General features: G+C 45.6%; 1 protein-coding gene across 4 annotated transcripts in view; it reads left to right on the top strand.

Moving 5' to 3' along the window:
* LOC121293614 (dynein heavy chain 9, axonemal-like) overlaps window positions 1-18,292 on the top strand; it is a 530,687-nt gene that overhangs the window by 270,486 nt on the left and 241,909 nt on the right. For all 4 annotated transcript variants that reach the window (XM_041216734.1, XM_041216733.1, XM_041216736.1 and 1 more), the window contains 2 exons: window positions 2,098-2,259; window positions 8,351-8,584. In XM_041216734.1, the coding sequence (XP_041072668.1) occupies window positions 2,098-2,259; window positions 8,351-8,584 (396 nt within the window). The remainder of the gene's footprint in view (window positions 1-2,097; window positions 2,260-8,350; window positions 8,585-18,292) is intronic.

The raw sequence follows: 18,292 nt of genomic DNA, 5'->3' as shown, positions 1-18,292 counted from the left end.
ATTCAACATAATTTATTTATTTTATCCTTTTAACTTAGGCTTATAGCTAATTGCTGCTTAGACATATAGCTAATTGCCATAACAGCACTTAAGAGCCCATCCAAACTTGTCAAAAAGGAACATACTTGTATCTGGAATTGCTCTCCTGACTGTTACCAACTGATTGCAGAATTTAAACGTAGAGAAAGATGGATATCTCAACATTGAGGCCTGATTCTTGTGGAGTTTGGAAGAACCTTTCAAAATGGCAGGTGGAAGCTAGATATGGAAGTCCTGCCCCCATTTCTGATAGATCCAGTTTTTTTCTGAATGGATAGGGCATGACTCACACAGGCAGGAAACATGAAATCAGCAGGGAAACAATGTCATGATCTGAAGTTTTTTAAAAATTTCCTGCTTTTTAAACTTGGAAAAAAAAACTTAAGCTGACAGTGAAAGGCTTAAAAAAAATGCCATCTGCTGAGCTGCTTTGATTAACAGGCCATCTGGTGTAGGTTAGAAAAAATATGGCCAACTGTTCCCCAGTTTCAATTAAGCTCTTTGTTAACATTTCTCATAGGTTGGTATTATGCCATTACAAATTCTGGGCTGAGTTTCAAAAGCTACAGTTATCTCAGTGGGGATTCCGAGGTCACAGTTTGATTGACAGTTTAAAGAGGCTATTAAAGGATTAGATGTCTTTGTGGCTACTGCATTAAACTGAGTATGTTTTATAAGAGATTAACTACTTGAGATTTAAAAGCTTCGAATGCTTCATGAATGAGAGCTTTTTTTCACTGTTAAGTGTATATGAGTGAGAGCTCCATTAGATTGTTAAAAGTTTATTTGTTTTCTTCTCCATGTGGCTCCTGAGGACTGCGCATGATGGATACTGAGTGATTGGCTATGGAGTTGCAATGGAGGGTTTGAGAGGGCATGAGGTGGGTGAGAGCACAAGTTGGCATGAAGGTGGCATGGGGGTATGAGTGGGCATGGGGATGGGTGTGTGTTGAAGGGGTGTGAGGGCTAGAAGACCTAATGGCTTCTAAAATAACATGATAAAGTTCTAGAGAACCGAGGCAGGCCACCTAATCAGCCCGCTTTGGCACTTGCCCATCTCTGCGGCCGCCTACAATCTGCTTCCGGGGTTGTTGAGCACAGACTCCATCCCATCCCTTTCTCCTGGGATTGTAAATTGGGTCTAATGGGACCTTGTAAACCAAGGTGGGTTTGCCAAGTTGGGAAATTTACCAACTTGAGCTACCCGCCTCGATAGCAGAAATCCAGCCCCGGGTGCAAGTTGTAACTTTGCGTGGGGTTGGGTGGGGGTTGGGAGGTGGGAGGGAGTTTTTCACATTTCAGCTTGAACAGAAGTTGAAGTAGGCACTCAGTTACAACTATCAGCTGAATCACTGAAACGAGATAACAATATGATAATCAGTCTATTCTTCTCGATCTACCATCATGCCTGTATAATCCATTTGGGTCTTACTGCACATCTGTGTAGATGTCAAGTGTATCCTGTGGCATTTATGTGGTAGTGCTCACATGGAACACAAAGCAAAGTTAATGGCAGCGAGCTTACACAAATTATTTATATTATATAGCTGTTTGTAGTTTGAAAGGATAAATTATTTGTAATCCAGATATTTGAAGCAGAATATGCTGGGAAAAAAGCTTAACTGCAGAGAAATGTTAGATTTAGCAGTGAAGTAAGAGTATTTCCTCCTAACTATATAGATCAGTGGTTCAGTAACAGTAATAAGAGTATATTCACTATCTGTTCTGTACAGGGAATTGAAAACTGCCAATCTTGTCCATCAATCAGCCGGTCTTTCACACATAGAACAAATGGTCATATGCTATTGTACAATTTTGGAATTTGTTCAGATAATATGTTCTACATCTCTGATCCAAGACTGGGAAATGGTGTTTGCATAATTGTAAAAGTTAATGAGCAGTGAGATAGTCTTTAAACCAGTGCAGTATTAATTCCAGACGAACCATTACTATTTGATCAGTGACACTGGAAACAACAGCACATCTTCTGCGGCTAGAATCACAGGTATGTATCCTGTCTGTAAAACACAATTATAACTTGCTGATGTTGTCTCTTAGGTCGCTTTGTGTTTCTCACCTGTCGGTAACAAGCTGCGCATTCGCAGTAGGAAGTTCCCTGCTGTCGTGAACTGCACTGCAATCAACTGGTTCCACGAGTGGCCCCAAGAGGCGTTGGAGTCTGTCAGCCTGCGCTTCTTACAGGAGACTGACAACGTTGATGTAAGATGCTTATGAGTACTTACACAGTTAATGAAGTCCACTGGGTACATTGCACTATCAGTGCCAAAATTTGGGCTTTTTTCTCAACAGCTGAGCAACAAGTTTCCAAATGTAAACTAAGCCACTATGCACAAAAAGTTATAATTTTATTATCTACTATATTTGGGCCAACATAGATCAGATTGACCAATTAATCCAGAACTGCAGTAAATTCTACAGGTGAATAATGAACTGTTTATTATGATCTCTTGTCAGTTCAGCATGTGTGTCAATAAGCAAACAATTTATGCAGATTTATTTATAGATAAAATCATGGGCCTAAGCAGAAAGATAGGCATTATACAATATACACCATATATAAAGTGTTAGAGTGTCATTGGAAACACTGATATTAAGCATGTTCTTTAAAACTCCTGTTGCTCCTGTGTATACAATTGCAGTAACTAGGAACCCGTCAATCATTAGACAGTCCTTGGATTTATTTTTTTTTTGAAATTCAAGCAATTTTTTTTACAGCAGTCAGTTGGAATAAATTAATGGTTTGAACCCTTGACCATCCAAAGCCTCCAGGTGGAGTTCACACCTTCCCAGCTGAGCTGATTATGAAAACACATCAGTGGATCAAATTACATTTTTAGTTAGCTCGAGCCAAGCAGAAGCCTCATAAAATCTCTTATGGATGATCCCCTGGAAACAAGTGATTAGTTGTAGTTTGGGCAGCCCAATAGGGATGCAAAACATCAAAAGTATTCATGTTGCGTTATAAACCATTATTGAGGCCGCATTTACAATAGAATGTACAGTACTTACCACAGTGCAAAAAGCACATTGCAACTACTGGAGGGATGTGAGCCACCAGAATTATTGAAGGGATGGAGGATTTGGATTCTAAGTATCTGTTAAATAAATTAGGCATGTTCTCACTGGAAAAGAGAAGGTTGAACAGTGATGTGATTGCTGCATTTAGGATTTTAAAGGGACTAAATTATGTAGAAAATGAATAACTATTTTACCTTGTCCAGAACCAGAGAATACAGCCTGTGCTTGGAAGGGTTTAAACCCAAAGCTAATCTGTGGACATCTTATTTCACTGAGTGAGTGGTCAATCTATGGAAAACAGGAGATGGTAGAAGCAGTATTGATTCATTCAAATGCAAATTGTGTGGATTTTTTTCTGAAAAAATGATAATTAATAATTTGAGACATGATATATAGAAGGGAGAAACATCACATTGGGCAGAATTATCCCCCCTTGGGGGGGGAGGGGGGGAATGTTCAGGAGCGGGCGTGTCTCCGATCAGCGTCCCCGATTGGGGGCGTGCCGCCATTTTATGTGGGCGGGCCAATTAAGAGCCGCCCAGTGTGACGTCCGCACGGAAGTGCTATGCGCTCCCTGGGTGGGGGGGGGGCGGGGGGGGGGGGGGGGTGGCTGGTGGGGATTCCCTGAGCCGAGAGTGTGCTCTTTTCGCGCATGCACATGAAAGAGTGCACTCATCTCCTTGAGGCTCGTGCTGCCTCAGGGAGATCGGCTCCACAATAATAAATCTTAAAAACAGAAAAAAAAATTCCCTGACATGTCCCCACTCATGTGACACTGTCACATGAGTTGGGACATGTCCATCACTTTTAAATACACTTTTATTAAGTTTTTAAAAACCTACACGAAACCTCATCCTTCCCGTGCATGATGTTTGATGCTTTTTCCAATGCCCGCCAGGGCTCCCAGCCTGCCCGCCAACCTTAAGGTTCGACGGGCAGGTCCACTAATGACTTTACTTACTTTGTTAATGGTCTCAATTGGCTATTGACAGGTCGGCGGGTGCACAACTGATTCGGCTGAGCCCCCGCTGACCTGAAAATTGAAATGAGGCGGGGTGACTTTGGCGCGACGCCATCCCACATCAAGTTACATGTCGGTGAGCGGGACCCACCCACTGCTTCTCAACCGGGAAATCCATTACTTATTCTGTCGTGGGATATGGGCATCACTGGCAGGACAAACATTTGTTGCCCATCCCTAATTGCTCTTGAAATGAGTGGCTTGCTAGGCCATTTCAGAACACAGTTAAGAGTCAGCCACATTGCAGTGGGTCTTGAGTCACATGTAGGTCAGACCAGGTAAGGGTACCTGATTTTCTTCCCTAAAGAGCATTAGTGAACCAGATGGGTTTTTACAACAATCACCAACAGCTTTTACTGGTCACTGTTACTAAGACTGGCTTTCAGTTCAGATTTTATTACTTGAATTCAAATTCCACCAGCTGCTGTGGTAGGCTTCGAAACCCATGTGCCCCAGAGAATTAGTCTGGGTCTCTAGATTGTCATCTCCAATGACATTACCATTACACTACCACCTGACCTAGGCCTAGGCATTAAACCTATGGTTCCCAAAGTTATACACCACTGGGACTTCCTTATAGTTTTGCCATTGTGAGATTTAAACTCTTGATAATCTTTTAAATGAAAACCAAGTCAACAAAATTGGGATAAATCAGGCACAGCCCCTAATTCAGGTCAGCTGTAAAACCAAGAACAAAGTTTAAAGGAAACTTACAAACTTTAAATCAAAATGTGATTAAAGGGGTCAACAAAACACCCCAGTCCCCGCAGTGCCCACCGAGCACGGAAGGCCTCGAGAGTGCCAGCAGACACCGCGTGCTCCCTCTCCAGGGACATCCGGCAGCGAACGTAGCCGCGGAAGAGGGACAAGCAATCAGGCGGGACTCCCCCATCGATCGCCCGCTGCCTGGACCTGTTAATGGCCAACTTGGCCAGGCCCAGGAGCAGGTTCACGAGGAGGTCCTCCTCCTTCCCGACCCCCTTCCGCACCGGGTGCCCATAGATCAGGAGCGTGGGGCTGAAGTGCAAACAAAACATCAATAAAAGGTTTTTCAAATAACTAAAAAGGGAGTGCAGCCTACAACACCCTATGTATACATGGTCCACGGACTCCACAAGACCGCAAAAAGGCCACGTGTCCTGAGAGTCCGTGAACCTATGCATCCTCTTATTATAGGGGACTGCTGCATGCAACACCCTCCAACCCAGGTCCCCGATAGAAAGGGGGAGGACACCTCCGTAGAGGGCCTCCAATCGGGGGCCTCCGCCGCCGGACGGCAACAAGGCACGCCAGGGCGTGTCAGGGCGGCGGACAAGGGCGAGAAAATGGAAGGTTTGCAGCAGCAGTCCGTACAAAAAGCCCCTCTTTGCTGTGCCAAAAGGCACGGAGGGCATGTCCTCGAGGCGGCTCATATTGCGGGGCACCAGCACCCGAGGGAGGGTTCGGGGCTTGGGGCCAATGTGGAATTCCGTCCGAACAGGGGAACGTTCAGACGGAAGACCACCGCGCACCTGGGCCACCTCAAGACCCAAAATAACGTCGGGTCCGAGCACGGCCGTTCTCAGGTCTTGGATGGCATCGGCTGCGACCTGGACGCGCGTTGCGCCAACTCCTGCGGGAGCATCCAGCCCAGTCCTCCGCCACCCAGCACGTCCCCGATCCTGGTCACCCCTGCGGCCACAGCCCTCCTCTCCGCCAACCACTGAAAAGGACGGAGGGGCGGATTCCTGAGCAGCAGCTCTCTGACGATAGCCGCTACTCCTTTCGGGGGAGAGCTGCGTCGCGAGGCGACCACTTTCCAGACTTTGATCAGGTCCTGGTAAAAGACGGGCAACGCCTGCAAGGAGCCACCGAGGCCCAGCTGTTCTATAAACAGGAGCTGCATGGGGTTACAAGCCCAGTACCATAACCACTTGGCTATTTAGGCCAAGCTTATAACTCTTTCGAGTACAAACCCGTTTCCATCTGTTTCTTCAGATGAAGTTACATTGTTTCATAGTTTGCCATTGTGAGATTTGAACTCTCGCTCTTGGGGTTACAAACCCAGTACCATAACCACTTGGCTATTTAGGCCAAGTGGGGCTTCCTTATGTCATCTTTTGATCTGTTGTAGACTAATTGGTGTAGGTTAATTGCTACGATTAGTCAACAACTCTATTATCATTGTACCATGTGACTATGAGGATGTTAGAAGGTGAACTAGATGGTCTGTGATCTTTTTTATCTAGAATTTTTTTGTGTGCTTATGTAATTAATTGGCACAGGCTATTCACATGTAGGTAGTGACATGCATTGGTTACTTCCTGACTAACTTTGCCACAGAGCAAAGCAAATTTGCATTGACATCCCAAAGACACACTTAGCTAGAGTCATGAGAGAAACAGAGTTAATGTTTCGAGTCCGAATGACCCTTCTTTAACTCTGAAGAAGGGTCATACGGACTCGAAATTTTAACTCTGTTTCTCTCTGCACAGATGCTGCCAGACCTGCTGAGTTTTTCCAGCATTTTCTGTTTTTGTTTCAGATTTCCAGCATCTGCAGTAATATGCTTTTATATTAGCTGGAGTCATATTTAATTTGGATTTATCTTATCTAACTCAATAAAACAAATGTAAATACTGCTGCTTTTCTCACACTTTTTCCTGCTTAATCAATATAAACATACGTATGAAAGCAGGTCTGGCAGCATCGGCGGAGAAGAAAAGAGTTGACGTTTCGAGTCCTCATGACCCTTCGACAGAACTGACCCTTCAACAGTTCTGTCGAAGCGTCATGAGGACTCGAAACGTCAACTCTTTTCTTCTCCGCCGATGCTGCCAGACCTGCTGAGTTTTTCCAGGTAATTCTGTTTTTGTTTTGGATTTCCAGCATCCGCAGTTTTTTTGTTTTTATAAACATACGTATATTCATCGCAATAAAAGCAAAATACTGCGGACACTGGAAACCTGAAATAAAAACAGAAAATGCTGGAAAAACTCAACAGGTCTGACAGCCTCTGTGGAGAGAGAAAACAGAGTCAACTCTCCAAGTCTGTATGACCCTTCCTCAGAGTGCTCGGAGCCTTGACTCTGTTTTTCTCTCTGTGGATGCTGTCAGACCTGTTAGGTTGTCCACCATTTTCTGTTTTTATTTTATATTCATCGCATTGGCCAGGATTTTCCCCGCGGCGATTTGGGGGCGGGGCCCGCTCACCGAGGGAAAAATGACGCGGGATGATGTTGGGCGGAACCCCCGACGTCATCCCGGTCCATTTAAATCTTCAGGAAGGCGGGCGGACAGCGAAATCAGCTGTCTGCCCGCCGACCTGTCAATGGCCAGTTAAGGTCATTGACAGGCTAATTAACCTTGTTAAAGACCCTGCCCGTCCAACCTTAAGGCTGGCGGGTAGGCCAGGAGCCCCAGCAGGCTCCAGATTACTCATGAAACTTCATCCACTGGCGGGATGAAGTTTCATGACCCTTTGTTAAAAATTTAATAAGCTTTACGTGTTTCTTATTAACATGTCATTAACAGTCGACCCCCACCGCCGAGCCAGTGGTGCCCGTTCGCCCGCCAAGGGCAAAATTCTGCCCATTGTGTTTTGCAATCTTTTAATGCTTTTGTTACTTACTCATTAATAACTAAGCCCTAATCTTATGGTTATGTTGTACCATAACTTAACGGTATTGGTAATATACCTAAACTTCAATATTGAAAATAATGACTTGAGTTTTAGAAGAGGCGCTTGTATTATGATTCATTCTTTAAAGGAAAATTGATCCTGTTTGAATTTATTTCTCATTTTCTGCACAGGAATAATTGGTTAAAGCAAAGGTTTAATATCATGAACATCATTTATTTGGGTTCTGGTGCAGCACAACCTGTTATGAGCTGTACTGAAAATACAGTGATGAGCTAGTACAAACAATTAGAATACCAACATTTTAAACATTAAACAGGGCGGTCGTTCTAATTATTGCCAAATTTTTTAAAAATTGATAATCGTCATGTCTCAAACTCCTTCAGAGTGCTGCTTGTTAGTAGTGCTGTTAAAACAAAATCATGTTGTCTATAGTATATATTTTGACAAAACAGGATGTCTTCTATGTGATTCATGGTTGTGAATGGAGTGTTGCTTGCGTTTGTAAATGCCAATCATTTAGCAGTTTTGTCTTTTATAACATTTTTACTAACAATGTAAATACTCTATCTCCTGTCACTAGAAAACGTTGTCAATACAAACTTCCCTTATGACTTTACTTTTTCTTTCAGCCTGCAATAAAGGAATCTGTCAGCAAGTTCATGGCATATGTCCACGTTAGTGTCAATGAGAAATCCAAATCCTACTTAGTTAATGAGCGGCGTTACAATTATACTACACCCAAGTCATTCCTTGAACAGATCAAGTTGTATCAGAGCCTGCTGGCTAAGAAGAGCAAAGAGCTTACTGCCAAGATGGAGCGTTTGGAGAATGGACTGCAGAAATTGAACAGTACATCAGCACAGGTAAAACACAGTCTCAATATGCTTTACTAACAGAACCAAGGTTTTCTCCTTCAGATCAGTGCTCGGCGGACTGTCCCCTGTGTTGCATTCTTTGCAAGTTAAGTTGCATACATCTGGGAAATGAGTGATAATCTGACCGCTATACCGCTTTTACTCTGAAATGGATTTAGTGAGTTGTTAGAGAGGCTGGGGGATGAGGCACCATTTTTGTAAATGGCTCATTTCTGATATGTGATGGGATAGGATCGGCAATGTTGCCAATCGTCGCCACCGTTATCCTTCTATCTTTTTGCCCAGTTTTTCAAACTGTGTTGTAAAAGCTGGCTGAGGTGTAAGGATTGGTTCAGTGATCCCTCACTCTCCGTGGGTAATTTCAGGTAACAGAGGCTGGGATGGTGGAGCCCTGTGTGCGATTTGTTCTGTGCACTTTGTGAGAACGCCCCTATCGTGCTGGTACCAAGGACAAAAGCAGAGTTTTTCCAAGGAAACTTTTCCGTGATTAAAACTTTACCAAAAACTCACTGAGGAGTCAATAAATCTCCAATGATATGAAAGAGAAGGTCAAGTGCTCGGGTTGTGTGTTTCTGGTTTGACATATCTTGTTGCTTCAAGTCTAAAGCTCATTTGGAACCTACAATCAACACGGGCGCGTTTTAAGTTTCCCATGGCTCACCTTAATAAATAATTCAGTGAGAATGGAAAGCTGCAGCCTTTGTAGAATTACAGGCTCTGACTATAGACAAGACAAAGAAGGAATGTGATAGCTTTTGTACAGCGAGGAAGATTGAAGTGTTCCAAGGAAGTTGTAAGCCTTGCATAATGGAAGTGTCAATGTAGAAATATATTGTGGGCTTTTGTTTGACTATCATTTAAAATCAGGGTGAAGCTCTTCAAAGATTTCCTGAAAGCAATCAAGCCTGTCTTCAATACTTCAATAAAGCAGATTCTATGCAGCCTGTAGAAATGGCAGGCTTGGTTTTGTAAAGAGACAGGTTTCCTGGTTTAGAGTGAACATATTTAGAACCAAGCTCAGGCAAAATATCTTTACGCAGAGTCTCTCATTCACATCTTTTGGTGGAATATTTGTTTATTTATTTCAAATAAAATTTTCTGCAGGATGTTGGCAATTTTGGCTGGGTGAGATAGTAACTTCCTCTGAAAGTACTACATGCATAATGCATTAATACGAAGCCACACAAGCCAAGTAATTATTGATTCCATCAGTGCTTGTCACTTGCTTGGCTGCTAAAGTTGATAGGATTTTGCAAATGTACCATGAGATCCGCCTCGTTTATAAGATCTGCCTGAAGGCACAGATGATCTGTGACACCAGCACATCAGATATCAAGGCCTGACTTTTTTAATATGCTTTAGCTTAGTTATCTCTAGCAGCTCTAGCATGTGAGGGCAGCTGAGAAAGGGGTATACCCAGTTCCTTCTGTTGCCTAAGCATCGCAGGATAAATGCGTGTACCTCTACCCTGACAGTGTTATAAAAAGTTCATTCTGCAACGGGGATAAAAGAACTGATTTTTCTATGGTGAGAGTGACAAGCAGATCCTGCGGGCAGGATTTTCCCCTCAGGGCACTTAGAGCGGCGGCAGGTGTGAAACGACGCAATGGCGGGGTTTTGTGTTGTATCGTCCGCTTCCTGCCTCATTAAGAATGCACACATGGGAAACATGCCGGATTGCTGGCGGGCGGCCTCTGATTCGTCCACCCTGCCATGAGCTCACCACGCCCTCACTCCGGGCGCCATATTTAAAGGGCAGCCGCCCACAGCGTCTGCAGCCCAGGACTGCTCCACTGAAGACGTGGCATCGAAAGCCAAGAAGACGGCCGCCTCCAAATTCGGTGACGCCTCACTGGAACACCTTTTGGATGCAGTCGAGGCCCACCACGATGTCCTCTACCCCCACTGGCTGCAGGAGGTCCAGCAAGCTCACCTATCGGGCTTGGGAGGCGGTGGCAGCAGTGGTCAGTGCCAACACTGCACATAAGAGGTCAGGTATCCAGTGCAGAAAGATGATGAATGATCTCATCTGTGCCGCCAGAGTAAGGCAACCATCTCAACACTCTCAGCTTACCCGTTCACAAGCCCCTCACACATTCACTGGCATCTCACTGCTAGCTCAAGGGGCATCACTGATCACTCTCACACCCACACTCACATCTCCATCTGGGCTAATCTCCTCTGGAGATTGTGTCCTCATCCCACCCATGGCTCACCTCACCACCCCCAAATGCCAGGCATTCTTATTATCTGCCCTGGCATCCGTCTTGCTCACACTCTCTCCATCTGCCTTTATGCTGGACAGTCACTTGAAGCCCAACGCAAACTGGAGGAACAGCACCTCATCTTCCGACTAGGCACTTTACAGCCTTCCAGACTGAATATTGAATTCAACAACTTTAGGTCTTGAACTCCCTGCTCCATCCCCACCCCCTTTCTGTTTCTTCCCCTTCCTTTTGTTTTTTCCAATAATTTATATAGATTTTTCTTTTCCCACCTATTTCCATTATTTTTAAATATTTTTAAATCTTTTATGCTCCCCACACCCCCACTAGAGCTATACCTTGAGTGCCCTACCATCCATTCTTAATTAGCACATTCGTTTAGATAGTATCACCAACTTGAACACCTCTGTGTTCTTTTGTTTGTGACATCTTTTGATGATCTGCTCCTATCACTGCTTGCTTGTCCCTACAACCACACCACCCCCCTCCACTTCTCTCCCCCCACCCAACCACCACCACCACCACCACCACCCCCACACACCTTAAACCAGCTTATATTTCACCCCTCTCCTTGGATTCACCTAGTTCTGTTGAAGGGTCATGAGGACTCGAAACGTCAACTCTTTTCTTCTCCGCCAATGCTGCCAGACCTGCTGAGTTTTTCCAGGTAATTCTGGTTTTGTTTTGGATTTCCAGCATCCGCAGTTTTTTGTTTTTATGCAAGTCTATTCAACCTCTCTTCATAACTTAAATGTTTCATCCCAGGCAACATCCTGGTGAATCTACTCTGCACCCCTCCAGTGCAATCACATCCTTCCTATCATGTGGTGTCCAGAACTGCAAACAGTACTCCATCTGTGGCCTCACCAAGGTTCTATACAACTCCAACATGACCTCCCTACTTTTGTAATCTATGCCTCGATTGATAAAGGCAAGTGTCCCATATGCCTTTTTCACCACTAACATGCCCCTCCACCTTCAGAAATCTATGGACACACACGCCAAGGTCCCTTTGTTCCTCAGAACCTCCTAGTGTCATGCCATTCATTGAATACTTCCTTGTCAAATTACTCCTTCCAAAGTGTATCACCTCACACTTTTCAGGGTTAAATTCCATCTGCCACTTATCTGCCCATTTGACCATACCGTCTATATCTTCCTGTAGTCCAAGACACTCAACCTCACTGTTAACCACCCGGCCAATCTTTGTGTCATCCACAAACTTACTAATCCTACCCCCCACATTCTCATCTATGTCGTTTATATAAATGACAAATAATAGGGGACCGAGCACAGATCCCTGTGATATGCCACTGGACACTGGTTTCCAGTCACTAAAGCATCCTTTTGTCATCACCTTCTGTCTCCTACAACTAAGCCGATTTTGAATCCACCTTATCAAATTACCCTGTATCCCATGTGCATTTGCCTTCTTTATAAGTCTCCCATATGGGACCTTGTCAAAGGCTTTGCTGAAATCCATATAAACTACATCAACTGCACTACCCTCATCTACACACCTGGTCACCTCCTCAAAAAATTCAATCAAATTTGTTAGGCATGACCTCCCTCTGACAAAGCCATGCTGACTATCCCTGATCAAACCTTGCCTCTCTAAGTGGAGATAGATACTCTCCTTCAGAATTTTCTCCAATAGTTTCCCTACCACTGACGTGAGACTCACTGGCCTGTAGTTCCCTTGCTTATCTCTACAACCCTTCTTAAATAGCGGAACCACATTAGCTGTTCTCCAGTCCTCTGGCACCTCTCCCGTGGCCAGAGAGGAATTAAAAATTTGGGTCAGAGCCCCTGTGATCTCCTCCCTTCCTTTCCTCAGCAGTCTGGGACACAAATCATTTGGACCTGGAGATTTGTCCACTTTTAAGCCTGCCAACACCTCCAATACCTTGTCACTCCCTATATCAATTTGCTCATGAACCTCGCAGTCTCTCTCCCCGAGATCGATATCTTCATCCTCATTCTCTTGGGTGAAGACAGACATGAAGTCTTCATTCAACACTCTAGCAATGTGGTCTGGCTCCACCCATAGATTGCCCCTTTGCTCCCTTATGGGCCCTACTCTTTCCCTGGTTATCCTCTTCCCATTGATATACTTATAGAATATCTTGGGATTTTCCCTACTTTTACCAGCGTGGCGAAGTGTCATATATTGTGCAACTCCATGTGCTCTCTGTCTCTTGACAGGGTTTTCATGCTATGAGCCCATACTCAGAGCTCGCGTGCACTCCTTTCTGCCAACTGCGTTTCCAAATTTCCGAGTGTCCAACTGCTAAGCTCGCCAATAAGTGGGAGATGCTGCCACCTCCAGGTACTGAAGCTCTGCACCTCTCAGCCACATTATCGCTCTGCCTCTCGGTCCTACAACCTTGAGCATTTCTCAATTTGTCTGGATTGAGGCCACAAGGTTCTCGTCACAATGTTCGTTCGTAGCACTGCGCGTCCCATCACCTAAACACTTGCCGAGACGTATGATGCTAATTGCAAAGTCAATGGAGCCTTTGAGCATGCTCTGGAAGCGTACATTGTAGCTTTAGACAATGTTGAGGGGAGCACTGGGATAGGAGCGGGGATGTACTGAAACTGAAGCCTGCTCTTTATTTGCAATGACTCATCACCTTGAGGGCCTCATGTTGCCTGAGCATCTTGAAGTTTAAAAGGGCCAGGGCTGGCCATGAGGGCACAATGTGTGTCTTAATGAGGAGGCGCTTTAATGTCTGGCACACAAGTGGTTGAACATCGTCATCACCAGGTGGTCACATGAATAGTAAGGTGAGGATAAAAGCAGACTAGCATCCCTAACTGAGGGTGCTGGATGTTAATGTGATAGAGAAGAAGGTGACACAGAGGATTGAGCCATCTCTGATTAGATACACACTGCAGAACGTCCTCGGCTGCCTTGGTCCAGTGTCATCTATCAGTGTCACCATCGAGGTTACACAGAATGCGGTGTCCTATTGCTGAAGATGGATCTCCTTGAGCAGCTTTGTCACATTGAAGGCAGACTGAGGATAGTGAACAGCTCCTGGTTCCTGTAGGCTGCTGCTGTGACTGGGCTGCTGGAGAGACACTTGAAGAGGCAGCACCTTCTGATGTCTGATGCCGGGACTCCCTCCTCCAGTTAGCACCTCATCTCAGCAAGGACACATCTCCCAAGGGTTCATCCTCCTTCAGAGTATCAGGACAATTTGAGCCTGAGGTGTAACTATTCACTCTCACATCGAAGTGCAGGGTTGAAGTGAGAGGAATAGCAACACTGGTGTTAATGCACGATGGAGGGCACCTGCACTTGGCACTGCAACCTGTCATCCTCCTCGGGAATCTGCTAGCTATGAGGGCCTCATGTGCACGCCTGCCTCTTCTGACCTGTGCTATGGCCTCTTCTCCTGCAGGCTTAAGCTCCCTCATACTCCACGTCCTCATCCCGTTCGATGTCGTCCCCACCGGAGAAGATGTGCAACTCCTCCATGCCAGCACCAGATTTGTTTCAAGGTGCACCTTCCCCCACACCCCACCCAACTTTACATGATCGACTGCTAAGAGATTGCTTTGCCCAGGCACTTGAATGTGCTGCTTTTAGCCTAGGTGCTTGGATCCTCATTCACTACCCTCTAATACCATACTCTTTGGAATCCACATGAGGGGAAATGTTTAGTCAGGAACTGAGATTATTTGAGGGGATCCTGAGGCTTCTCCTCTGTGAAGTTTCCAGCACTGTGATTGTGACACGTATCTGAAGCTTGTCCAGGCAAACAATTGCTCTGGAGTTCGTTATCGCTCTGGGGAATCTCCACGCTGCAAACAAGGGGTTAATACAAGGAGATGGATTAGTGCCACTTTGTGGGATTAGTCTCACAGGAAAGCACATCATAGCTTCACTTCCCTGATTCTCTGCGGTGTCATTGAAAGGCTCCTAACATGTCTCCTCATTTGGGAATGCACAGCTCAGTTGGGTGCATCTTTAATCAGCCTTCCAGTGCAAGCACCAGCCCTCCAATCGGCCCTCAGAGCGCTCACCAGCAGAGTATCTCCTCATTTTAATTTTGTACTGTGCCATTGCTGCACATTGGAAGATGGTGGTGCTGATCCCTTACTACCAGACCACCTTGGACCCTCCCTGTGTGAGTGGGGAAATCCCTCCCTCAGTCCTACAGGAGATTAATGTTCAGCTTTCCCTCTCTCTAAGAACCTCTCAATCCTCCCCCTGTATTCCTTGACCCCTTCGTAATTGTGGTGGATATCCCTTTATTACCCCTGGAACATGGCGAGGTAGATGTGCCCATGCCTCATGTGGACCTCACCCCTCCCCATCTTGAGGCCACTTGCACATTCTGACATATATTACTCCACCCAACAAACCCTCACCAAACTTCCTCGACTGACTCCCTGACTGAGTGTGCCAGCTGCAGCCCAATATGATGCCAGAAATCTCCTGGGCCAACGCATGTGATGTTACGACAATGCCCTGTGCACAACATTCGGGGCCCGACTGAAACTGGACTGACAGGCCCTCTCACCTGCCTGGACTGGGGCAAGGACAGTCTTTGTAAGCTCAACATTGAAGCGCCTCTTCACTCAGTGATCCTCCCACCCTGGCCCAAAGCCACTTATACCATTCTGTAACTGACTGTCTCCCCATCCTGGCACTTAGGACGCTCCTCCATTGCCCCCCACATTCCCCAGCCATGTGTCTGAGTGCAACCTTCCCCACCCTTACCCCACTAAATGGAGGCCTTTCCCTGCGGCCCCTTCACATGCCTCAGGCCAGTTCCCTCCCCTTCTCCCTGCAGCACATTAAAAGTCTTACTGCTGGTTTGGTAGGTAGCCACTAGCCTCTGACGCTCGCTGAAAGTGATGTGGTGTTGTCTGAGAAGCCTGCCGTTGAGTCTGAGTTGCTGCCAGAGCTGTGTGATCCAAGGTAGGCGAACCAACCTCAAAGTCAGGAACGAATTGCAGGTCACCAGGTGCACCTGACTTAGATATAGTTGTGAAACACGCCCATCCAATTGGACGCCTAGGCACTTGGATACTCATTCACTGCACTCCAATACCGCACTCTTTGGAATCCACCTGAGGGAAAATGTTTAGTCAGGAACTGAGATGATTTAAGGGGATGAGTTTCGGCGAGCAGCCCCCATAATGAGATGCAAATGTATTAAAAAGACATTCCCGATATGCCATGGCCCACCATTGACAGCTGGAGCGGACGATCCCACCCTCCATCTCACAACGGCGGGAAACTGATTTTTTTTCCGATCTTGAGAATTTTCCCGCTTTCGCCCACCATGACACCCGCTGTGGGCTGGGCTGGAATATCCCAACCTGCGTGTTTTCTGCCTGTGGGGGACCCTCGGACTCGGTCCATGCTTCCATCAGGGGCTACAGAAAGGGCATTTGTGCTTAAGAGCAGACGCCAACACCAGACGACTGAAATCCTGTCCCTCACTGTGTCATTAAAGCAAGAAAGCAAAACCAGGAGATAGTATAATCCTGAAAGCGAGGTGGCCTGATGAATCTTTCCAATTCTGATCTGTTCTGAACATCTTTTGTTTCAAAGTGGTTTATACTGGTTTATATAAAGTGGTTTATATTGTTTATATTGTGGTTTATATTGCCATTCCATGTTAGATAGATTTTGAAATGACTCGCGCTGTATTACGATTACATGTCCACGTTACTGCTATTCATCCTCTCCTCCTGTGATGTTTCGTATATTTTTTAAGCCCCTCCCTTTCCACATGTGCGTTAAACCCATGCCCTAACATGCATGATGCAGCTTGCGTGTGCCATAGGGCATTGGGTCTTAGTGAAAACCCACTTCATCCATAACCTCAGTGCTTTCCCAACTTCCTGGACTGAATTTTAAGTGCCGCAGGTGGGGTGGGGGTGGGGGGCGCTCACACGCCTGACCCATATCGGGCATAAAATCGCACGAAAAGACATCGGGCGAGGGCCCCGACTTCATCGCACACTTGCGCCATATTTCGCTCGGTGGGTGCGTGCAAAAGTCAGAAGTGCACCTTCTGACAATCAAGAGGCCAGTTAAGCTCATTAGCGGCCCAATTGTCTCCGTTTCTTTGTGGCCCGTCCCACCCTTATGGTCGGGGACGGACAAATCAGCCTTTGCGTTTTTCATCACACCTCACCCAAGGGCGGGATGAAATTTCCACTATTAAATAAAATTAAAATAAGTAGCTGCACTAGACAGCACTTTTAACAGTCAAATTTTCAGCTGGTTGATCGTGATGCGTGGACATTTTTTTTTTTCAGCTTCCGAAACCTTTCTCTGGGCATTTTCAGGGCTGCAGCTCCCTGAGGCAGCTCTCGGCCTTCAGGGAGCTTTCTTTCTCGCAGTGCTCACCCGCGCCTGCGGAAACATCATCGGCACCACCCCCCCCCCCACCACCCTGCCTCCAACCTGTCAGTGCTGATCTTTTCAGCGGGTGTTTCACGCCGGTTGGCCATTAATTTTTTGCCAATCGCGGTTGCTTGCCGTTCGCAGTCAGGGGTCCGTTTCCTGACCGCTCCTGGGCCGGCCAGTCCCACCTGCCCATCCGCCAAAGGTAAAATTCAGGCCCCTGGGTGAGTAACCCCCCCCTGCCTCTGACAGGAATTGAAAGTTCTGCCAGTAAATCATGAAATATCAATAAAGTTAGAAAACTGGTGGCAAATAGACAGGAATCAGCTGACCTTGATCACTTCACAGATCCCTTTGCTTCCAGGAATCCCATTTTATGGATTTATGCGTATTGCCCACTAAGCTGATGATATGATCTGCTTTGCATTGAGTAAAATCCAAAACTCAATAGACATTTATTTCCCTTTAACCATAGGCTCAAACAAGTACCGATTGCTTTTGTTTTTGCCAATTGAGCTGCCTACCTGTAATAATGTCCCATTGGGCACATGTGATTTGAAATATAGATCCTTCGAGTGTGTGTGAATGCTGAATGCACATATTAGTTTCCCTTATATTCACTATTTTAACAGTGATACTAATGGGTTTACTTTAAATAGGCTTAACGCTTCCATCAAAGTGGTGAGCAGATGAAATGTACATGCGCACTTTAGGTGCTCATACACTAATATTTGAAGAGCCTAATTTCAAGGCAGTGAACTCCGGCTGCTGTGTGGTATGTGAAATAATACCAATTGGAACTCTGTACAGATTGTAAAATTAGATCGTTCAATTGTTGTTGGAATTCTATCAAATGGTATTATTTGAAAATAGTGGAACAATTTCTGGAGGTGCTTGTGATAAACTAGATAAAGGAAAATCAATATTTCCCACTGCAACCAGTTACAAGATCACAGGATACATATAGGTGGGCAGGCACCCAGAAAGGTCATACAGCTGCCTATCAAATATCCAACAGTTCTCTAGTCAATTCTATTCATTGATCATGTTCTCTTTGAAGAACTTTATGATATCTGTCCCAAATTAACCTTTTCA

The sequence above is a fragment of the Carcharodon carcharias genome, chromosome 22 (assembly GCF_017639515.1).
Source record: "Carcharodon carcharias isolate sCarCar2 chromosome 22, sCarCar2.pri, whole genome shotgun sequence".
Classification (NCBI taxonomy): Eukaryota; Metazoa; Chordata; class Chondrichthyes; order Lamniformes; family Lamnidae; genus Carcharodon; species Carcharodon carcharias.
This window is presented reverse-complemented; position numbering and strand designations above follow the sequence as displayed.